General features: G+C 42.6%; 1 protein-coding gene across 4 annotated transcripts in view; it reads left to right on the top strand.

Annotated features, from left to right (window-relative positions):
* Positions 1-23,055, top strand: part of ascc3 (activating signal cointegrator 1 complex subunit 3) — a 206,595-nt gene that overhangs the window by 169,273 nt on the left and 14,267 nt on the right. For all 4 annotated transcript variants that reach the window (XM_037784194.1, XM_037784195.1, XM_037784197.1 and 1 more), the window contains 7 exons: positions 2,489-2,626; positions 3,065-3,185; positions 3,698-3,830; positions 6,810-6,935; positions 13,778-13,889; positions 13,991-14,125; positions 22,537-22,761. In XM_037784194.1, the coding sequence (XP_037640122.1) occupies positions 2,489-2,626; positions 3,065-3,185; positions 3,698-3,830; positions 6,810-6,935; positions 13,778-13,889; positions 13,991-14,125; positions 22,537-22,761 (990 nt within the window). The remainder of the gene's footprint in view (positions 1-2,488; positions 2,627-3,064; positions 3,186-3,697; positions 3,831-6,809; positions 6,936-13,777; positions 13,890-13,990; positions 14,126-22,536; positions 22,762-23,055) is intronic.

The following is a 23,055-nucleotide window of genomic DNA, read 5'->3' as shown; positions in this document are numbered from 1 at the left end:
ATATTTATTTTCTAGAACGGGAGCAAAACATAACTCAATTTCCCCCCTGGGGAGAGGGAAGTTCATCCCGAAGTGGCTGCTGTATTGATACCCTCCACCTTAAAGAAGGGCGCTTCATTCAGCTGTGAGTGTGACTACAAACAGAGTGCACTCCACCACGGAGTGGGAGGGTGTAGGGGCCGGATTGGAATTGGGCCACAGTCACCAGTGATTGACTACAAAGTCGCCATGTTGCACCTCCATGTTTCTACAGTAGCCCAGAACCGACAAACCAAACTCTGTTAACTTTTCCTGCTTGGGCCGGAGTCGATTACGTTACTCACTCCCGTTGCTGCTGCTCTCTCTATCTCATGCTTCACCACTCACTTCCCACATAAACACACACACTTCTCTAAATGACCTACGCTACTCTTACAACAACTCTAGAGAGGAACATTCACGTTTTCCCGTCGGCCGCCGTAGCTCTCCAACCTGTTGGCTAACCGGAGAGGCTTCAGTTGGTTGCAATCTGCAGCCTCACCACTAGATACCACCAGATCCTACACACTGCTCCTTTAACTATGGTTCCATCTGTCTAAATTCACTTTAAGTTAGTTTAAAGTTGAGTCTCCAGAGCATGCGCTACATGGAGATTGGGATTGTATAATCAGTATTTTTGAGATTCTGGAATACTGTAATTTACATAAACAAAGAAATTGGTATAGCATCACCGAGCTCTCCATTGGCTCATACTGTACATCTTGTGTATTGCTCTGTGGCACAAAGGCCCACTGTTTTCTAGCTCCATGCAGGTTGAGGTTTGAGGGCTGATCTTTTAGAGGAAAGTATGTCCAATCTGTGCTAGAATTTGGCAGACATAACAAAAGGCTTGTAGAAAAATCCCTTCCTGGCAATCATTTCACTCATCACCTTCTCTGTTTCCTCTGAGTATACATGGAGTAGCATTATTTACTCAACTATGATATGTCCAAGTTTAAAGATGATTCATGTGGAACTGTTACAGAGTTGAACCCTGCAGATAAACTGTCTCAATGCAGATATGTACTGTCTTCTAACATGGGCCCAGTCTCTATACTGTAGGTGTGTGCACGGCGTCCCCGGCCTCTGTGTGTGTTCCGCTGACAGATGCTGTTGCCTGCTGCTTCTCTGCGCTGGCCCGTGTAGCAGCTCAGCTCCCTGCTGTTTGACCGACAGGCTTCTGGCGATAGCTGCTTAACTCTCACCGGGGGTCACCCACTGCCTCAAATCCCCTCTCCCACCTGACAGCTCTTTCTGCCTCTGCTGCTGCCCCCCCCCCCCCCCCCTCCCGCTCTCTTCTCTCAGGGCTGGATATTCACTCTCCCTTACACTCTCTCACTTAGTACCTCACATCACATTTTTCATTGATGAGTTGGAGTATTTGAACGATGCATTGTAGTTTGTATAATTGATTCTAGAGAATCAATAAGGTGGAAGGGGCGGGGGGGATACTTTTTGTTTAATATGGATATTCTTCTTCAGGTGCTCCGAGCTGCTGCATTGCTTGATTTTACTGGTACATACTGTAGGCTATCTCACTGAAAATTGTCTTTATGATTGTATTTTTTTTTTTTTCATTTTAAATCTTCAAATTATCTAATTTTCAAAATACAAAGAAAAGAAATAATGAGGACAGAAGCCGACTGTTGTGTCCATCTCTGTCTCTTCCTGCAGCTCTGTCTCAGTTTACTCTGGCAGAGCACACGTTACTCTCTTTTCCCTTCAACCCAGAGACTGTTTGTGTTGGCTGGAACACATGAGATCAGTATAATGCCAGACTAGATGCCCCAATCCTACTGGAAGCAGACTCTGTGACTCTTTATATTACACATCTATCTACAGGTGTCAGATCACAACGACGTGGAACATTTAGAGAACAGAGAACAACAACTGCTGTTTTACAGTAAACCCCCATAAAACCATTTATGCCATGCTAAACTAACCAGCTGCTGGCTGTAGCGTCATGTTTACAGGACCAACATGAGAGTGGTATCAATGTTCCTGTCCAACTCTCAGCAAGTAACAAACATGTTTCTCAAATGGAGAGCTCCGGCTGTACGGCCATACTTGGTGTAGTAATAGGGGCCGGTCTACGGCCATACTGGGTGTAGCAATAGGGGCCCGTCTACGGCCATACTTGGTGTAGTAATAGGGGCCGGTCTTGACATACTTGGTGTAGTAATATGTGCCGGTCTTGACATACTTGGTGTAGTAATAGGGGCCGGTCTTGACATACTTGGTGTAGTAATAGGGGCCTGTCTACGGCCATACTTGGTGTAGTAATAGGAGCCGGTCTTGACATACTTGGTGTAGTAATAGGGGCTGGTCTACAGTCATACTTGGTGTAGTTTACAGTGTCATGGTCTGGCAGGTCAGCACTCAACTGTGACATTCATGACACCTGTCGGTCAGTTAGTAATGGGATTGTGTCTGTCTGTCTATCATTGCCTCTGCTCTGGTTCGTCTCTAGATAGAGGCTATCATCGCCACAGTAAGGGATTCCAACCTGAAGCTAACGCTGGCTTTTGGGATCGGCATGCATCACGCAGGCCTGCATGAGAGAGACAGGAAGACTGTGGAGGAGCTGTTTGTCAACTGTAAGATCCAGGTAGGACCTCCCACTGCACATCACACCTGATCTGACTACGTGACTTACCTCTAAACAGCGTTGTAACCTTGATAGACGTGTCGCGCTGTTCCATTCATGACGTTCTATTGCAGAAATGGTCAGTACTGTGCTGGTTGTCAGTTTAAAACGCTGTCCTTGGTCTAAAAAAACATGTGAAAGTTGTTGTGTGTACTTCAAATATTCCCATTTCCCTTGAAAAGGGGACGATGAGGCTGTATGCAGACAGCAACTTACACACTGATTGAATGATGACCGATCTGTAATGGATGCGATAGATACACTGCGTGTACATCTTACCAATATTCCCATCTGTTCCTCAACACTTAAATGACTCATGTTATACTATTTTATGAAATCATTTTAAATGTATTTAACTTGTGTGTCATGGTTCCAGTAAGTGTTCACGCCTGTCCTCAGGTTCTGATTGCCACCAGTACTCTCGCTTGGGGGGTGAACTTCCCTGCTCACCTGGTGGTCGTTAAGGGAACTGAATACTATGATGGCAAATCCAGGCGCTACGTGGACTACCCCATCACAGGTACACAGTCAGGTGTTTTCTCATGGCTCATACAGTACAGTGTGTTTGAATCTACTGTGATCAATAGCTTAGAGCAGGTGCCGGTCTAATTTATGTCTATTTCACCCCGGGGGCTCCGATGAGAAGCAGTGATGACAGAGTATGCTGTTAAACTGTTTTCTAAAGTTGAGCTCATGATGTGGTTTTTCTCTCGTGCACGCGTACCATGACTCAACTCCGAATGAGGCTGCTACACACAGCTAAGGACCCAGAGAAGACCCAACAGCACTACAGGCTGCCCTAACTACGCCTGGCTGGGGAATTTAGTACATCTACCATAACAGAATACATGTGTTCATTATAAGTGTGTAATGTGAGCAATGTAATGAATGATCCCTTAATGAAGACTGAAGGGATCTGATTGATCTCATTTATCTAAACTGTGGAAACAGACTGAGGGAAACAGTCTCATTTTAAAAACATTAAGCTCTGGAGAATTCTGAATGAAGTCCATGTCTGTGCTGTGTGTGCAGATGTTCTACAGATGATGGGGCGAGCAGGTCGGCCTCAGTTTGATGACCAGGGCAAGGCGGTTATCCTCGTTCATGACATCAAGAAGGATTTCTACAAGAAGTTCCTCTATGAGCCGTTCCCCGTTGAGTCCAGGTAACAGTCATATGTCTGCTGTCTTCTCTCATCAGGGGGGGGATGTACATAGAACAAGATTTAATCTGTTCCTGTATGAACAACATAGTATTCACTGTCACACTGTTGGGGCTTGACCTTAAAGTGACAGTGGGGAAAAACTGCCGACTAGCTTGTTGCAAAGGAGGTTAAATAACGCTCCAAACTTATGCTAAACCTTCGAGGTGAAAAACTGTCATGTCCATTTTCAAAGGGGTCCTTTGACCTCTGACCTCCAGATATGTGAATGAAATGGGTTCTATGGGTACCCACGAGTCTCCCCTTTACAGACATGCCCACTTTATGATAATCACATGCAGTTTGGGGCAAGTCATAGTCAAGTCAGCACACTGACACACTGACAGCTGTTGTTGCCTGTTGGGCTACAGTTTGACATGTTATGATTTGAGCATATTGTTTTATGCTAAATGCAGTACCTGTGAGGGTTTCTGGACAATATCTGTCATTGTTTTGTGTTGTTCAATGATTTTCAATAATAAATAATCTAATAATTATTTCCAATAATAATTTGCATTTTATTTTACATGGTTGGAAAGCCTGTTTATTTAACTTCACAATGATGTCCAACTTGTAAGGATCATGCATTTGTGGGTTGAGCAGCACAGCTGATTATGTGGGTAGCGCCCAAGAAAAATTTGCCAAAATGCTCTCCCAATGGTAAACAGTGTATTCTCCTGTTGGTGTTGACTCTTGTTTTGAGTTGTTTGGTGGATTGGATGATTGAACTCTCTATCAGTAACAAGGAACAAACAAGACATATTGATTGATTGAATCCACCGTCAGGAGCCTCAGTAGCGGTGGAAGATCCATACGCGGCCACAACAGCCTGGCACCTCCTCCTCATGCTGGTCACCAACCTGGTCACACGTTGCTGTGGGATGGCGTTCCATTCCTCAACCAGGATTGGTTGCAGGTCAGCCAGCATGGTTGTGTTGGTCACTCTAACACGTACAGCACGCCCAAGCTGATCCCACAAGTGTTGAATTGGGTTGAGGTCTGGACTCTTGGCAGGCCGTTCCATTCTCTCTACTCCCACATTGTGGGGGTAGTCTGTGATAATCCTGGCACTGTGGGGGTGAGCGTTGTCATCTTGGAGGATGAAGTTAGGTGCCAGATTGTGGAGATATGAGATCGCCACTGGCTGCAGAATCTCATCCCGATATCTCACTGCATTGAGATGGCCTTCAATGATGACAAGCCTTGTTTTGCCAGTGAGGGAGATGCCACCCCACACCATGACACAGCCCCCACCAAAAGCTGTTACTCCATCGGTGCAACAATCAGCATAGCGTTCTCCACGTCGTCTCCATACTTTGACCCTGCCATCCAACTTTGGCAGACAGAACCTGGACTCATCACTGAACATGACATTCCCCCACATGTTCAGGTTCCATTGTCTGTGTTGTCGACACCAGCGCAAACGGGCCTGACGGTGAAGGGCAGTCATTGCAGGCTTCCTGGTAGCCTTATGAGAATACACTGTTTACCATTGGCAGACCATTTTGGAAAAAATTTCTTGGGCGCTACCCAAATAATCAGCTGTGCTGCTCATCCCACAAATGCATGATCCTTACAAGTTGGACATCATTGTGAAGGTAAATAAACAGGCTTTCCAACTATGTAAAATACAATGCCAATTAGCATTGTTACAACAGAGAAATAATCCACCAAACACAAGTTTCCAAACTTTTTTCCAGTTTATAACCCTCATAATGTACTAGTCTATAGATGTGTTCATCAAAACATGAACGTGTTGCCAAAAACAGGTGATAATACAAAATCTAAAAATATAATGGCATATAATGCAGTGAATGTGCAGAAAGTTTTAAACATGAGCAGACATTTTGCTGAAACACATATGACCTACTAAGGTCCAGGGGGTTATAAATGAATTCAAATGAATTGATATACAGTAGGCTATTATTGACATGAATAGGTGCCACATGCACATTTAAAGAGGTTACTTACTTCTGCAAACAAAAGAGGAGGTAAGAGTGAATCATGCCTACAAGTGTGTTGACTCAGCAGAAAAACATTAAATCATGATAAATCTACAGCAGAATACATATTTGCCTCAGCATTATATTATATTATATCTTGAATTGTCACCTTTCAATAATCTCTTCTAAAACTGGGCATATATCACCAAGTACAATATGAGTTTTCATATAGTTTGTGTGTGTGTGTAAAGTCGCTGCAGTGAACCCTGTACTGTCAGACTCACCTGGCACATCTTCACCACCATAGTTGTCTGATTGATAGCTGTCAGTTTCACCAGGTTTCACGTCATTCAGATGCAGAGAAACAGTGGGTTTACCTCTAACGGCCATGAGCAGTTGTGTTACCAGCATTATCTTGGCCTGTAGTCTACGCACGTTCACCAGAGTGTTAATTATCTCATCATTACTAAGGATTGCTGACACTCGATTTCGTGCTGACTCGCTCATAGTGTCACACTTTTTGCAGCAACATCCGTACGGATTAATCACATCGAAAGCACAAGATGGCGGCAGCGCCTCGATGACATCAGATTTCATTTAATATTTTCAATTAATATTCTCACTTGTCATTTCATATTTTCAGGTTTCATTCCATATTCTCATGTTTCATTTAATATTCTCAGGTTTCATTCTATATATATATATATATACAATAATGTCCTAAACGGCATGCCATATTTTATATATGCAGTATATATATATATACATATATGTATATATATGTATATATACATATATGTATATATATATAGCAATGGTCTGCTATACAGAAATAACAGACCGCAGAACGCCGTGATTGACGAATCAGAATCGAGTATTCAACAACTAATCCATTAATGGGCTAATCTACTTGGTGGTACAGACTTCTATCTGTTTGTATCCAGCTGGACTAGTTGATATCATGTTGTAAGTCTGTGTGTGTTGTATGTTGTATCCCCAGCCTCCTCAGTGTGCTGTCAGACCATCTGAATGCTGAGATTGCTGCAGGAACCATCTCATCCAAACAGGATGCCATGGACTACATCACCTGGACCTACTTCTTCAGAAGGCTGGTGATGAACCCCAGGTTAGGCAAACGTGCTCACACCACATATCATTACCATAAACTGTGTATAAAGATGGACAACATGACAGCTCCCTTAAAGTGAAGCCAAAACATCTGGATGTTCCTCTGCTGGCTGGCTGCAGTATAGCTCATAAATCCCGCCCCCTACATGTTAGCAGATGGGACATGGGCCAAACCAAAAAGTCAAAGTGGACGTCAAATACATATTTCCAAAGATGGTTTCTGTCATTTTAGGTAGATGTGATCACGCTGATGGATGTTCAAGTGTTCACTTCTCTGATCGGTTTGGTTTTAATGAGTTAGTTGATGCTATAAAAGGGAGTGAGACGTCATGATTGACAGTTGTGATTGACAGCTGTGATTGACAGCTGCCAGTGAACTAGTCGCAGCCGAAGGTTCTGAATTTTACGAGAGAGGAGGTATAACTTTAACTTTCCATAACCGTCACCAGTCTGAGTAATAGAACATGCATCAGTTTGATCATGAATGTATTAATAGAGATATTATGGTCAGTTGTTGTGTCTTTCTAACGTAGCAGCTAGATGGCTCACGCTAACAAGCTGCGACCCTACTCGGCTTGTGATTGGCTCAGGCGGGTGTGTGGGCGGAGCCTCGATACCGCGGCTCCAGCCCCCCCCGATCACTACTACGTAGACTCTGGCTCCAAATGACGTCAAAATGTCAAGATGGCGGCTCCTGTATCTGGATATTTTGGCTTCACTTCTGTACAGTGGGAGGAAGAGGAGAAGCGTCGTCCATCTTTATAGTATATATATATATATATACACAGGTATATACTGTATATATATATATATATATATATAGTCTATGATCATGACCAACTGCAGCAGATCATGCAGTTCAACACTAAAGCAAACACACATGCACACATTCTTGGCGTACTCTCACAACCTGGTTAGAAGAGTGCCATTTTCTTCAGTCAGACATCTGCTGTGTAGACAGAGACCATTCCAGAACATTCCAGCCTGTTGGTATTTGCACGGCTGTCATCCCACATTTACCATTCAGTCCCTGACTGAGGCCTGCAGTAGGGTTGGACCAGTACAGGTCGGTGGAACCAGACACTCATCATTATGGATTCAAGCTGGGGGTCAATATTCAATGAGAAGGATTTAGTGTTCCTCCAGGATTGGTGGAAAGCCTCATACTGCATTTATGCTCATCTTTTGGCTGGTGCAGACCGTGTAAACACAACATCCTGGTTTTAAAGGTGGACCACAACCGTTGATATGATTCCACTCTGTATCGCTCCAAACTCGAATGTCTCTCGCCATCAGATGAAACTCACTAACACTAGTGAGACCAAGGACAGGAATACTACTGCAGCTACCACTATTACAAAGACTATTAGTGGATGTATTATTACTAGCTTTAATATTATTAGTATTATTAGTAATTAGTAATAATATTATTATTATTATATAACAATAATTGGTACTGTATTATCATTTGATATTCATAATAGTACTATCACTCAAGTATCACTTAATCACTTGTCAGTGCTGACATATCTGCAGGCCCTTAAAACATGTAATTACATTCCCATCCATCCATTTTCTGCTGCTTATTTGGTGCTCAGGTCGCATTGGTAGCAAGCTAAGCATAGTAGACCAGACCTTCATCTCCCAAGCTACTTCCTCCACCTCTACCTTGGTTATTCCAAACCACTGCTAGTTCAGATGGGCTATATTTATATACCAGACACTCATGACCATAGAGACAGTGATGGTTGAGACATTACTGTCTCTGCTGCACCAATCTGCCTGTGGCCTGCTGAAATGTAAAGATGTAAAACGTAAAGAGTTTTATGAGAAATGGGGGAATCCACAGTTTTCTGGGATACCATGGCCTCAGATTTGGAGGTGCTGATTCTCATCCCAGCTGCTTCACACTTGGCTTCAGAACCATCCCAGTGTGTGCTCAGGGTCACAGGTCGATGAAGACAACAGAACCACATCATCAGCAGAAAGCAGAGATTCAACCCTAAGGACACAAAACTGGATGCTCCTCACTCCTCAGCTGCACCTCAAGATTGTGTCCATGAAAATCACAAGTGACAGCCTCGGCAAAGCTCAACACCAACCGAGAACAAGCTGGAGGTACAAACAAAGCTTTTATTGGGGTTACACAAGGACCGGATGGCTTGTTGCAACATCCCCCTATCCCATAATCTGCAGCAACCTGCACACAGTAACCATGGCCTAAGTTGACAATGAATCCCATCATTGACAGGCTGGGTCCTGATAGCTCGTCCCATTTGGGATCCGATTCCCAGTTGAAAAACATATCTAGCAACAGTTAGCTTGTTGTAGCAGCAGTGAGCTCATAAACATCAAAACAATATTTTCTTTTGATAAATTTGATATGTTTCCTTGAATCTTGTATTCTAAATATAAATGAAACAATAAATACCAAACCAACAAAAAACAAACCAACAAACCAACCAACAAACCAACCAACCACCCAACAAACCAACAAATCAACAAATCAACAAACCAACCAACCAACAAACCAACAAACCAACAAATCAACAAACCAACGCTGGTGAAAACATAACCTCCTTCCTAGGCCTTCGGCCTCGGCGGAGGTAATAAAGAAAGTAGAGATACTGTAAGTAGCCAACTAGTGTAAAATAACATGACGCCATGGGTTGGTTTTTGTCCGGCCGCCACTCTCCTACCCATAGTGACTGTATATCAGTGGAGAGTGGCTTTGACTAGTTCTATAGATTCTTTAATAATTGGCATAACATCAAACATACAGCAAAGAAAGAAAAATACAATACGTGGGTGTAGCAACATTCCCACCACGAGATGGACTGACTGTCCTTGTCCTGTATTACACCACTTGCACTTGGAGTTGACACTAAGTTAGACCCACAGACCTTCCATTAAATCAAAACTGAATTTGGTTCCAGTATGACAAACATATTTAGCTTTTATTGCTCTTTAATCAACAGTTCTCTTAACTCCAGCTTCATGTTACATCAGATGATAGTCGGTGTCTTAAATTAGTGCAGATCCCCGGACACCGTTATCTCCATGCAGCTGTGTTTTCTATGTGAACAGCTAATCTATCACGGGGACACGGGGACACAGGGTCCCATGGGTGTAGTTAAAGTCTGCAGGCTGGCTCCCTGTGCCATCAGGAGCCTAATGGTGATGATGCTAATGGCCATGACTTAATCAGACAGCCAGTGCAGATCTGTGAAATGTGTTCAGTAATAAACACTTTCTGTGTGCTGTTAACATGTGGAGCGATGGGAATGAAAGGAATACTTAACATTAAGCATACATTAGATGTGACCATTACACATCTCAACTGCTGCTCCGGTGTGATTAAACCTCCCTGCTCCTGACTGCAAAATAAATGATTCTGTAGGATGATCATGAACACATCATTTGTTTTAATGGAATATGACAAGTGGGCGATTGTTTAAAGGTTTACATTCATTATGCAGACAACTGTAAAATGACCTTCTTCTAAACCAATCTTCTAATCCGTGGAGGGAGACCTCCGTGGCCAGAGACCTCCGTGGCCAGAGACCTCCGTGGCCGAAGACAGCCGTGGCCGGAGACAGCCGCGGCCGGAGACATCCGTGGCCGGAGACAGCCGTGGCCGGTGACAGCCGTGGCCGGAGACATAATGTTTTCAGGTTGTCTGTTCGTCCGTCCCATTCTCGTTAAAGTGATATCTCAGGAACGCCTGGAGGGAAGTTCTTCACATTTGGCTCAAACCTGGATTCGAAGAGGAACTGATTCGAATTTGGTGGTCAAAGGTCAAGGTCACTGTGACCACAAAATGGGTTTTTGGCCATAACTCAATAATTCATATGCTAATTATGACACTATCACACAAATATCTAACAGGGAAAAACTGATGAAGTGAGGACATTTTGGACAGACATGGATGTAAACTGACACTTGACTGGTTGGTGGAGGCGTACAACCACGAGGCGGTAATTCTAGCTTTACTTTTCTCTACAACTTAAAGCTCCACTTGGGTATAGTGTTGTTGTTGTTTTTTTATTTCAACATTTTTAGTCTCTTTTCATGACCATAGGTGGTTGATTCCCCTGGCTCTCAGGGTAATAACCCATTTTATTACCATTTTCATTTTCTTTTCTTTTTTATTTAATTTTTTTACCAACAAAACAAAACATGACATGGAGGCAACATATACTTTGGATCAATTGAGGAACACCAATTATTTAACATAAACTGCTATCATAGCATAGACATATACTGTATACATTCAAAATGTAAATTTTGTATATACCCATTCTTCCACGCAGCCACAAAACAAGAGAGAGCCTGTAAGAAAACAAAACCCTGAGGAAAAACAAAGCAAAAAGATCTTTTTCTAGGCAAGGAGCTAGCACCAAAAATACATTGTTTTGGATCTATTGCTATTTTATTACCGGGAAATTGTTCTGTGTTTGGACAGAAGACCAGACCAACATGGACAATTTGAGCTTCAGACTGAAGAGGAGCAATGCAGATTCCGTCCAGGTCATGGGACAGTGAACCAGCTCTTTACTTTGAGCTGCTCCACTGAGATCTTTCTATTGCAAGAGTGCTGGAGGGCTCATGAGAGTTTGCCAATCCAGTGTACAAGTATTAAGTGGACTTCACATTGAAAGGAGTCAGTTGAGGTGGTTTGGGCGTGATCCTGATCATCCCTAGACGCATCCCGGTGGAGGTATTCCAAGCACATCCAACTGAAAGGAGACCGGGGGGGAACCCTAGAGCAAGCTGAGTGATTATAAATAGTATCTGGCCAGGGAAGGTCTTGGTATGCCCCTGGGGGAGGTGGAGGACTACTGGGCTTTAACTTAGCCTGCTGCCACCACAACCCGGACCCAGATACGTGGTGGATACATGGAAATACCAAGTAGAGATTATCAAAATACTAAAAACGTGTTCCATAAATATTAAAACCTCTTCCTTTTAATTGTTGAAAAGATTCCATTGTATCACCTACAGAGCCTGGTTTTCTTGTTCTCTTATTTGACGTGCACACACCATGCACAAATATTGTCATTATGAGCTAATGAGGGATGTCTTTGATTACTTTCTGCTGAGCCTCATGTGGTAACTCTTACTTAGCTGTGCTGAGCATGGAACCGATTTTGGCTGGCCACTGGTTGTCTTATTTCAGGTAATAATTTCAGGCTGTGGCTTTTCTTCACACCACAACAGTGTGTAAACTCTAACCAGCAACAATGCAGTAGTGACAGGCCATTTTACTGCACCATTTCACCGTTATCTGGGTTCTACATTAGGCCCTAATGAGTTATGTTACATCATTGGGGAGAGAAAACCCCTGTCAAGTCTCTTCTCTTGGTTTTCAGTCATATCCTGTATTATATCATATCAAGGCAATCACTCTTTATGATATTTTTTTGTATAACTGACTAACTAGTACAACTTGAGGATGAACCCCAGTTCACACCGGAAAGTGGCACAGTGAAGTTAATTCAATATACTATATTACTGAGGAAAGGAAGATTGGAGATCGGCTGGTAGCTGTAACCTGGTGAACTAATGCTGCTGACGAGCTAACTGTTGATATGCTTGTCAGCTGGGAATATGCTAGTAAATTTCCAAGCTAGCTAGCTAGCTTGCTAACTGATAAGACAATAAACTCACAGTTTATTAAGGAGATATATTTGTACAACGTATTGTTGAGCCATTACTGTCTGCAAATCCTGCCTCTGCTGTGGAGCAGGTAATTCTTCCACTGAGCGGGGTTATGGATGGTTTATCGCAGCTAAAATAGGCTACAATAGCTCCCTTTGTTTTGGGCTCTCCATTAGAGTAGTACCAATACCGATACCAGTATAGGAATGCGTTCTATACTGCCCAAAATTCGGGATTGGGTATCGGCGAGTATGCCAGTCTATGTAGGCTGGATGGAGGTATCATGGCTTCCACTGGCAACTACTGTTTTAGAGCAGCGAACAACAGTGTGGTGCTAGTGGGGAGTGCAACGGTAACGGTAGTCAGAGCGAGGAAAATGTCAGCAATTTGGTAATATTTCAAAGTGGAGAATCCAACAAGTAAAATGGCGATATGGACAGTATTTAAGGCTTCTGTTTCAAGGGGCACTAGTGTCAAAAACATTTGAAGACGCATCATGGGAAAGAGCACGACGACTTCACCAAGGCAAAGGGGGGAAAAAGGACGAATCGCAGCAGCAAACGTTGGAAACAGTATTCCAACGACGAGATAAATTCCACAAAGAAAGCCCAAAAGAGACGAAGATATATCTCACTGGTATGGGATCGGAACATCTCTACTCTCCATTCCCTCAGTGCAGCTATGGCAAGACAGTTTGACATTGGCTAACCCTGCAAATTCATGTGTCCAGGTCCACCAATCTTGGGTCTATAGGAAAGGTTTGATCAGATTTGCTCAGATTGAAATGAACAATTTTGCTTGAAAATGCAGCTGTTTTATTGGTGTGACTGCGCCTTAAACACTTCTCCAGGTTTCAAAAAACAGTATATGGTGTTTACATCCAAAACACTTAACCAGGATACTCTATGTACCCACAGTCAGTGGGAGTTCTGATTGAAGCAGTGGAATTCACTGTACAGCATACTGTATGTGTCTGCTAGAACCCGTCCATCAGTATGTATGTCTTCTTGAGCCTCCCTATCCACAGGACAGTGGAGGATCAAAGCGAGCGTGAAGTTCTCAGTTTAACTGAGCAAATACACAACTGTTTACGGCAAACAGCTTTCTTCTTTATTTTTGCACAAGGTCATTGATGTTTTTTTGTAATCACATTATTTTCCTGTGTCCTGTGTTGTTTAGTTATTACAGCCTGGAAGACATTAGCCATGAGTCCATTAACAAGTACCTGTCGAACCTTGTGGAGAGAAGCCTGCGAGACCTGGAATGTTCTTACTGCATAGAGCTAAAAGAGGTGTGTGTGTGTGTGTGTGTAGTGTTGTAAAATGACACAGATTTGTTTAACATGGGATCAACCTTTGGTTTATCAACCTGTTGTCTCCATTACTGCTCCAGGATGATCGGACCATTGAGCCTCTGACTTATGGTCGCATCGCCTCCTATTACTACCTGAAGCATCAGACCATCGGCACCTTCAAGGAGCGACTGAGGGCTGAGCTGCCCATCCAGGACCTGCTCTCCATTCTGACGGTGAGTTTCACACTGTCAGTTCTTCTATCACTACTCACTATGCCTTTTTTTGGTATATACACACGTGGACAAAATTGTTGGTACCCTGCCGTTAAAGAAAGAAAAACCCACAATGGTCACTGGAATAACTTGAAACTGACAAAAGTAATAATAAATAAAAATTTACTGAAAATTAACTAATGAAAATCAGACATTGCTTTTGAATTGTGGTTCAACAGAATCATTTAAAAAAACAAACTTATGAAACTGGCCTGGACAAAAATGATGGTACCCCTAGAAAAGATGTAAAATAATTTGACCATAGGGACATGTTAAACTAAGGTGTGTCCTGTAAATAGCATCACAGGTATCTTCAAACTTGTAATCAGTCAGTCTGCCTATTTAAAGGGTGAAAAGTAGTCACTGTGCTGTTTGGTATCATGGTGTGTACCACACTGAACATGGACCACAGAAAGCTAAGGAGAGAGTTGTCTCAGGAGATCAGAAAGAACATTATAGACCTTCATGTTAAAGGTAAAGGCTATAAGACCATCTCTAAGCAGCCTGATGTTCCTGTGACTACAGTTGCACATATTATTCAGAAGTTTAAGGTCCATGGGTCTGTAGCCAACCTCCCTGGACGTGGCCGCAAGAGGAAAATTGATGACAAATTGAAGAGACGGATAGTACGACTGGTAACCAAAGAGCCCAGAACAACTTCCAAAGAGATTAGAGGTGAACTCCAAGGTCAAGGTACATCAGTGTCAGATCGCACCATCCGTCGCTGTTTGAGCCAAAGTGGACTTAATGGAAGACGACCGAGGAGGACACCAAATCATAAAAAAGTGAGACTGGAATTTGCCAAAATGCATATTGACAAGCCACAAAGCTTCTGGGAGAATGTCCTTTGGACAGATGAGACAAAACTGGAGCTTTTTGGCAAGTCCCATCAGCTCTATGTTCACAGACGCAAAAATGAAGCATCCAAAGAAAAGAACACTGTACCTAATGTGAAACATGGAGGAGGCTCGGTTATGTTCTGGGGCTGCTTTGCTGCATCTGGCACAGGGTGTCTTGAATCTGTGCAGGGTACAATGAAATCTGAAGACTATCAAGGCATTCTGGAGTGAAATGTGCTGCCCAGTGTCAGAAAGCTTGGTCTCAGTTGCAGGTCATGGGTCCTCCAACAGGATAATGACCAGAAACACAGCTAAAAACACCCAAGAATGGCTAAGAACAAAACATTGGACTATTCTGAAATGGCCTTCTATGAGCCCTGATCTAAATCCTATTGAACATCTGTGGAAGGAGCTGAAACATGCAGTCTGGAGATGGCACCCTTCAAACCTGAGACAGCTGGAGCAGTTTGCTCACGAGGAGTGGGACAAAATACCTGTCGACAGGTGCAGAAGTCTCATTGAGAGTTACAGAAATCACTTGACTGCAGTGATTGCTTCAAAAGGTTGTGCAACAAATATTAAGTTAAGGGTACCATCATTTTTGTCCAGGCCAGTTTCATTAGTTTGTTTTTTTAAATGATTCTGTTGAACCACAATTCAAAAACAATATCTGATTTTCATTAGTTAATTTTCAGTACATTTTTATTTATTATTACTTTTGTCAGTTTCAAGTTATTTCAGTGACCATTGTGGGTTTTTCCTTCTTTAACGGAAGGGTACCAACAATTGTGTCCACGTCTGTACATACTGTATGCTTTCTGTATGTGCACATTAGTGAAGTTGTGGTTTTTGTGTTGTTGGAGCTGTAATGAAATGGTTAAAACTGTTGCTAAATACAATGCAGAAATATGCACATATCTAGATTTCGACCATGTAGGCTACTAGCTTAGTCCAGACTTTGTTGTCTTGTCAGGCCAGTGATAGAGGGTTTGATCACTTTAACTGCATTGTTTTCTATTGGAATGTCCTTAACTGGCCACGAGTTATGCCATCACTCGCTTTGAAAGCACTGCAACGGACAAGGAAGTGAAGTTGAAATGTAATGAAATGAAAAGGAAAGTTGGTGAAGTTGAAATGAAACGATACCTTCTCTTCATTACAACAACCTAAATAAGGCTGGAGATGAACGCCTGAAAGTTTCCTACTTTCTGTTGGCAGTAGGGATGTCACGATACCAGAAATCTAGTAGTCGATACCAATACTAGTGAATTTCCACGATTCTCGATACCAAATTCGATACCACAGTAAAACAAACGGCTGTACACACACTCACACACACTCTCTCTATATATATCCTCAGATTGCAAGCAGTAGTTTAAATTCACTGACATGGTGACAGACCATTACCCATTAAATATTTATTTAAAATGCTAATGTTATATTTTAATGACAATAAAAAAAGCACCACTTTTCAGAGATTTAGCAATAAACAACAAAAGATAGAGGTTCAGTTTGTTCAGTTCAGTTCAGTTTTTTCCCCAAGGAGTGGGTCCTCTTCTCAGGCGAATCAATGAAGGATCTCTGATCAGTTTTTCAGTTAAGTTATTTCCACAGGAGTGAATCATCTTCTTGAACAAATGAATAAAGGATCTCTGAAAAAGTAAACAAACCCAACATCTCGATGGCGCTGTGCGTGCGTGCGTGTGTTTGTGTGTTGGGCTCCGACACACATACTGTACAATAGAGCAGAGGACAGAAGCCTATGGAGAGTTGCCCTTCAAACGGAAAATCCACCAGCATTTGGCGCTTGGCGGGGGTTAATTTCGGACCCTGCAGGCATCGTACGGTACCTTCGGTACTGTAGAAAACGAGTACCGTCACGTTTTTAGAATTTTGGCATCGACTTGGTACCGAAGTACCAGACCTCGTGACATCCCTAGTTGGCTGTATTGTATAATTTCTAGGGCTGTGAAAGTTAATGCGATAACACATTTAATACATTAACACAATTGATCTTACAGATGTTAAAGCGAGCTAGAGAGAAGATACTGGTAGCATATGAAACTAGAGAACCAAAAAAAATACATCGGTACCAACCATGTCATACTAGCTTGTTGAGAAGGAGGTTAAATATCGCTCCAAACTTAGGCTACATTTTGGTGAGGAAAAACTGTAATGGCCATTTTCAAAGGGGTCCCTTGACCTCTGACCTCCAGATATGTGAATGAAAATTTGTTATATTCTTATTCCGATACAAGATACATCAGGGAACGTTAATGCTCACACACACACACACACACACACACACACATACATACTCTCTGCCGTCAAATTAGCACCTTAGTCTGAGCTTCATTAACTCTCCTCATTCTGCTGCTGTAGTGTGATACGTCGGCCTCTTCCTTTTACTGATTGACCTTGTGCATCCCTGCGGCAAGGTCATCCACACTCTGGCTTGAGATTGGTGGGGTCAACACGAGACATGGTGGTTTCACACCTTTCACTGAGGGGGGTTGGGTTTTTTAGCACTGCCTAATGGGTTTATATATCAGCGTAAATATATATATATATCTATCTGTAATTATTCATATTACATTTCATCACTTTATCAGTTCTTTTTAGGCTTTTAGACCATTGAGTTCTAAAATCAGATTTTATAAGAGCAACAAGTAAAAGAAAATCAAGTTATTTTTGGTAAAAGTGCAGTGATCTTTTGTCTTGTTTCAAGATACTGACACTAATTACTTCTGTCAAGAAGGTTATTTCCTTGGTGGGCAATATATCGAAGAAAAAAAATGAATATATAAACATATAAAGGAACAGTGTGTATTTAGGGCGCTCTATTTGCAGAAATATGATTTAATACTAATAAGTATGTTTTCTGTAGTATATAATCACCTGATTTGAGGAATTGTAGTGTCTTTGTTAGCTTAGAATGAGCCGTTTATATCTACAGAGGGAGCAGGTCCTCTTCATGGAGGCCTCCATGTTTCTACAGTAGCCCAGAACGGACAAACCAAACTCTGGCTCTAGAGAGAGACTTTCACGTTTTGGCATCGTCCACCGTAGTTCTCCTACAGATCACGTTTGGCACACGGGAGAAGTTTCAGTTGGTCAGTCTGCAACCTCACCACTAGATTCTGCCAAACCCTACACACTGCACCTTTAAATACAGAATTAAATACAATTTGGTGTAACATTAGGCCACGTGCCAAATAACAAGTGATTCTTTTTTGGTATTCGGAATCCAAGAATTTTAATTTTCCTGATGAACTGCTGCACTAATCTGAATGAAATGAAGGCCACATGTATTCCTGGATCATCTGTTACCATGTTTGTGTTGATGCAGATCTGAACAAATATTTTCTATATATGTATGTATATATATATATATAAATATATACAGTATATACAGTATATACATGTGTGTATATATATATATATATATATATATATACTAAGTAATTTCCTAAACCTGTAGTTTTTAGCAAACATTACTGGAACAGTAGGAAAAGGTGCATTAGGACTATTTTCAGCAGCAGGTTAATTCCGTATTTCCACTGCATGGTACAGCTCGGCTCGACTCAACTCGCTTGGAAACGCTCTTTTTTGTTTGTGGATAGTACCTGATACCTGGTACTTTTATTGTTACCACCTTGGTCGTGGTGCAGATACTAGAAGGTGGAGTTAAAACACTGCAGACCACTGATTGGTCACAGAGGATCGTCACTAGCGCGACACAGGACATCCTGCACAAACTCGCCATTTTTAAATAGCTAAGCTACCGTGACGCAGTTTATTTTCACTCGACCCAGATTTTTAAAGATGGCAGACCACAGAAACACGCCAAGTACAGACGTTCCTCTGTTTGGTTGCCGATGACAGGATCCATCAGGAGAGCGAACGCACTGTGTTTGTGTTGCGTTGAAGATGATGTCACAGCAGTTTTGCGTGGCGTCGATCGCTATGGCGATCGGCTAAGAATCCTGCCTACACTGAGGGGGTACTATCTGCAGTGGAACATGAACACCAAAAGTGGATACTTGCAGTTTTAATAGTTTTTGGACAACAATGGAGCTCTATGGCTCAGAGAAAGAAGAGATATCAGGCTGTGAGACACACACAGTACTTGTTAGGAGATACATTCACTGTTGGTTTGGCTCTGCACATGGGATTAATCTGCAATATGAAAAGTATAATATAAATGTTTCCTGTAGTTGGAATTTAAAGATGGCAGTGGGCCTTATCTCACCCCAAAACATACAGTAAGTCACAGAACACTGATCTGTCATTTTCTTTATGTTGTGACCAAAAACACATTTTTACAATTTCACACTAGAGATGTATTTATTACATCTTGATTAGCTTTTACATCTTGTATTATATTTGTAGATGTACAGCTGGAAGTCCATTCAGTGGTTGAACCTGACTTGGTAATGATGCTTACATATGGAGGGGAGGCTACTCTAAGACACTTAACATCACTCTCCTTTGCACACATGTAGTTGGAAGCAGACCAAAGCATGCCGTGCCGAGCTGCCTCCCTCCCCAACAAGCTGCGATACAATAGGCCAGTCACCCCTCCGCCCTGTCCACTCCCCCTCTTTTAGCTACAAAGCACTGGCATGCTCCTCCAGTTCCCCCTAATTGTTGCAGTGTGGCCACTAATGAGCAACACCCACACCTCGCTGCACCCCCACCTCCCACCCCCACCTCACCTTACTGAGCTCTACCATTCAGCCCGTCTTTGTTCTCTACTTCCTGAGACGCCACTGTTCTCACAGTGCACTCAAACATACAGTATAGCATCAGACATAAAGTCTGTCAAAGAATACAGTCAAACGTGTTGTCATATACAAATATACATACCAGGACATCACGGTGACACAGAGACAAACACAGAGTCCTATCAGTGCTGCATGTCTCAGTACCGCTGTAATGAAACTGAGCTCACCGAGTCCGACCGGACGAGAAACACAATGTCAGACAGGTTGGAAACAGTCAAACTGATTTAGGGGAGACAACAAATGCAAATGATGCCATTATTTATCAGCCATTCATTAGGTCTGATGTTATAGCCAATCAGAGGCAGTATCAGGAATGGGGATAACAATATTTTTATTAGATAAAAACATGAAGTGAATTTTGGAAATTATTAAATCTCTCTTTTTTCAATAAATGTTGACTTTTGGACTTTTGGACCGAAATGATTACGGAGCGAGACGGACCACTCGCTCTGTGTGTGTTTAAAAGAGAGTAGGGAAGAGAAGATGTCACAGATGTTTCTGTAAGTTAATAATGTTAATAATAATTCAAACGTGAATGTTATGAATGAAGCTTTGAACTACTCGGCACGGCCCTACTTCATCATATTTTCTTTAGATCACCTTCAGATGAGCACGTTGTCCTGTTCGTCTCCGAAGCATCGGTCCTGTCCACCTGTCAGATATCTGTCCATTCTGTAAACCTGCAGACTGAACACCACTGCTACCATGGATGTATTTTGATTAATTGCTGTTGATTGGGTAATTAATTAATTGAATATCAGCACAAAGTAAGACAAAGGAAAATCAAGAGGCTTTTCTAAAATTAGGGCGATAGTAACACGTTAACACATAATCGTTTTAGGCCACTAATTTCTTTAACGCAATTGATCTTTTGGAGGTTTTAGCGGCTCAGTTTTAAAGCTAGACTGAAGATACTGGTATTATATGTAACTAGAAAAACCTGATGAATCCATCGGTACCAACATGTCAGACTAGCTTGTAGTGAAGGAGGTTAAATAACGCTCCAAACTTACACTAAATTTTGGTGAGGAAAAACTGTCATGTCCATTTTCAAAGGGGTCCCTTGACCTCTGACCTCCAGATCAGTGAATGTAAATGGGTTCTATGGGTACCCACGAGTCTCCCCTTTACAGACATGCCCACTTTATGATAATTACATGCAGTTTGGGGCAAGTCATAGTCAAGTCAGCACACTGACACACTGACAGCTGTTGTTGCCTGTTGGGCTGCAGTTTACCATGTTATGATGTGAGCATATTGTTTTATGCTAAATGCAGTACCTGTGAGGGTTTCTGGACAATATCTGTCATTGTTTTGTGTTAATTGATTTAAGATAATAAATATATACATATATTTGCATAAAGCAGCATATTTGTCCACTCCCATGTTGATAAGAGTATTAAATACTTGACAAATCTCCCTTTAAGGTTAATTTTTTTTTTTTTTTTTTTTAAGTTATTTTTTTGGGGGCATTTTTCCATTTTTATGACAGGACAGTGGATACAGTCTTGAAAGGGGGGAGAGAGAGAGTGGATGCGGAAAGGGCCACAGGCCGGATTCGAACCCCGGGCCGCCGCGGTCAGGACCAAGCCTTAATACATGGACGCCCGCTCTACCAACTGAGCTAACCCAGGCGCCCTTTAAGGTTAATTTTGAACAGATACAAAATGTGCGATTAATCATGATTAATCATGGACAATCATGCGATTAATTGTGGTTAAATATTTGAATCAATTGAAAGCCCTATCTAATATATAACATAACCAGTTGTGTGATCTTCGGACAAACTGCAGACAACATAAGTGCGCTCACATTTTGGGAAAGTTTGAACATTAAGCCAGTTCACAACGTCTGTGTGTCCTCTCTTCTTTCATTCAGTAAAAGTGAATGTGTTTTAGTAGCAGTTGTTCTGTGGTCCTGACCCCCACAGTAGGCCTCAGCTTGGTAAACCTCCCTCCCTTTTCATTTGCCTAGCTTCACTCCTTCTGTTTTCTCTCTGCAGTTAGTGCTTCAAAGCTCCAGTCTCTCCCATTACCTCCCATTACCTCCCATTACCTCCCCCCTTACTATCAGAGGGTGTGAGCCGGTGTGGAGTTGTTGCTTAAAGATCTATAGTCTCTCTCTCCAGCACATCCATATGCAGACACAACGGCACTGAGAGATAAATCACTCTTCCTATCCCTCATCCCACCCCCACCCTGCTCAGGTCCTTTTTCAGCTCCTAGCTGGCTCAGTCGGTGATGGATGGAGCTTTAACAGTCCGGGCCAGGGGGAGGCTGTGACAGATGCCCCCCAGCACAGCCTGTTGATGGGACTACATTAGCCCAAGTTGAACTGAAGTGAATTAGAGGAGAGGAGCCATTCGTGTCCGTGCATCTCTCTGTAGAACAACCACAAACAAGGCGCAACACGCCGCCTCAGCACAAAGAGGAGATTGATGGACCATCATCAGTCTACCACTGACCCAGTGCATCTCATTGTGTCTCTGTTGTTCAGTATGGAGCATTCTCAAGAAGAAATTTACTTCAAAGAATTTGAATAATTCAAAATATCATCCCAATCCTTGGTAGATTTTTATAAGCAGGTGTGCTGGATTTCCCCCCGACCCTGCAGTTTGTGGGGAAGGGGAACAGCCAGAAGAGCGGGGTGGTAAGTGCAGCTGTTGGGGTACAGATGATCCCATTAAAAAGGTCTGACCACAACATGCTGGAGACTTCCTGTTTCACTTTTGATCTTTGTCTCGCAGGATGCAGAGGAGTATGCCGAGCTGCCCGTCAGACACAACGAGGACCAGCTGAACAGCCAGCTGGCTCAGCAGCTCCCCCTGAAGGTCAACCCCCACTCTTACGACAGCGCCCACACCAAGACCCACCTGCTGCTGCAGGCCCACTTCAGCCACGCCCAGCTGCCATGCAGCGACTACACCACCGATACCAAGACAGTACTGGACAACACCATCCGAATCTGTCAGGTAGGACTCACCGGGCAGCTGATTCACAGCTGTGATAACATTACATTCATTTAGCCGACGCTTTGTCCACATCCACTTACAATAAATGATTTCAACAATGTGGATGCAACCCAAGAATCAAACAAGTACATCAGCTCGAGCAACTACACTGAACTGCTTCAAGTGCTGCATTTAGATGCAGTAGGATACAGAGATGGGCCACAGTGCAGTCAGAAGAGTTTTCTGTCTGTGATGGGAGATGTGTAGAGTTTCCCGATGTCAATGGGGAGTTCGTTCCACCATTGTGGAACCAAG

This window comes from Sebastes umbrosus, chromosome 11, assembly GCF_015220745.1.
Source record: "Sebastes umbrosus isolate fSebUmb1 chromosome 11, fSebUmb1.pri, whole genome shotgun sequence".
Lineage (NCBI taxonomy): Eukaryota > Metazoa > Chordata > Actinopteri > Perciformes > Sebastidae > Sebastes > Sebastes umbrosus.
This window is presented reverse-complemented; position numbering and strand designations above follow the sequence as displayed.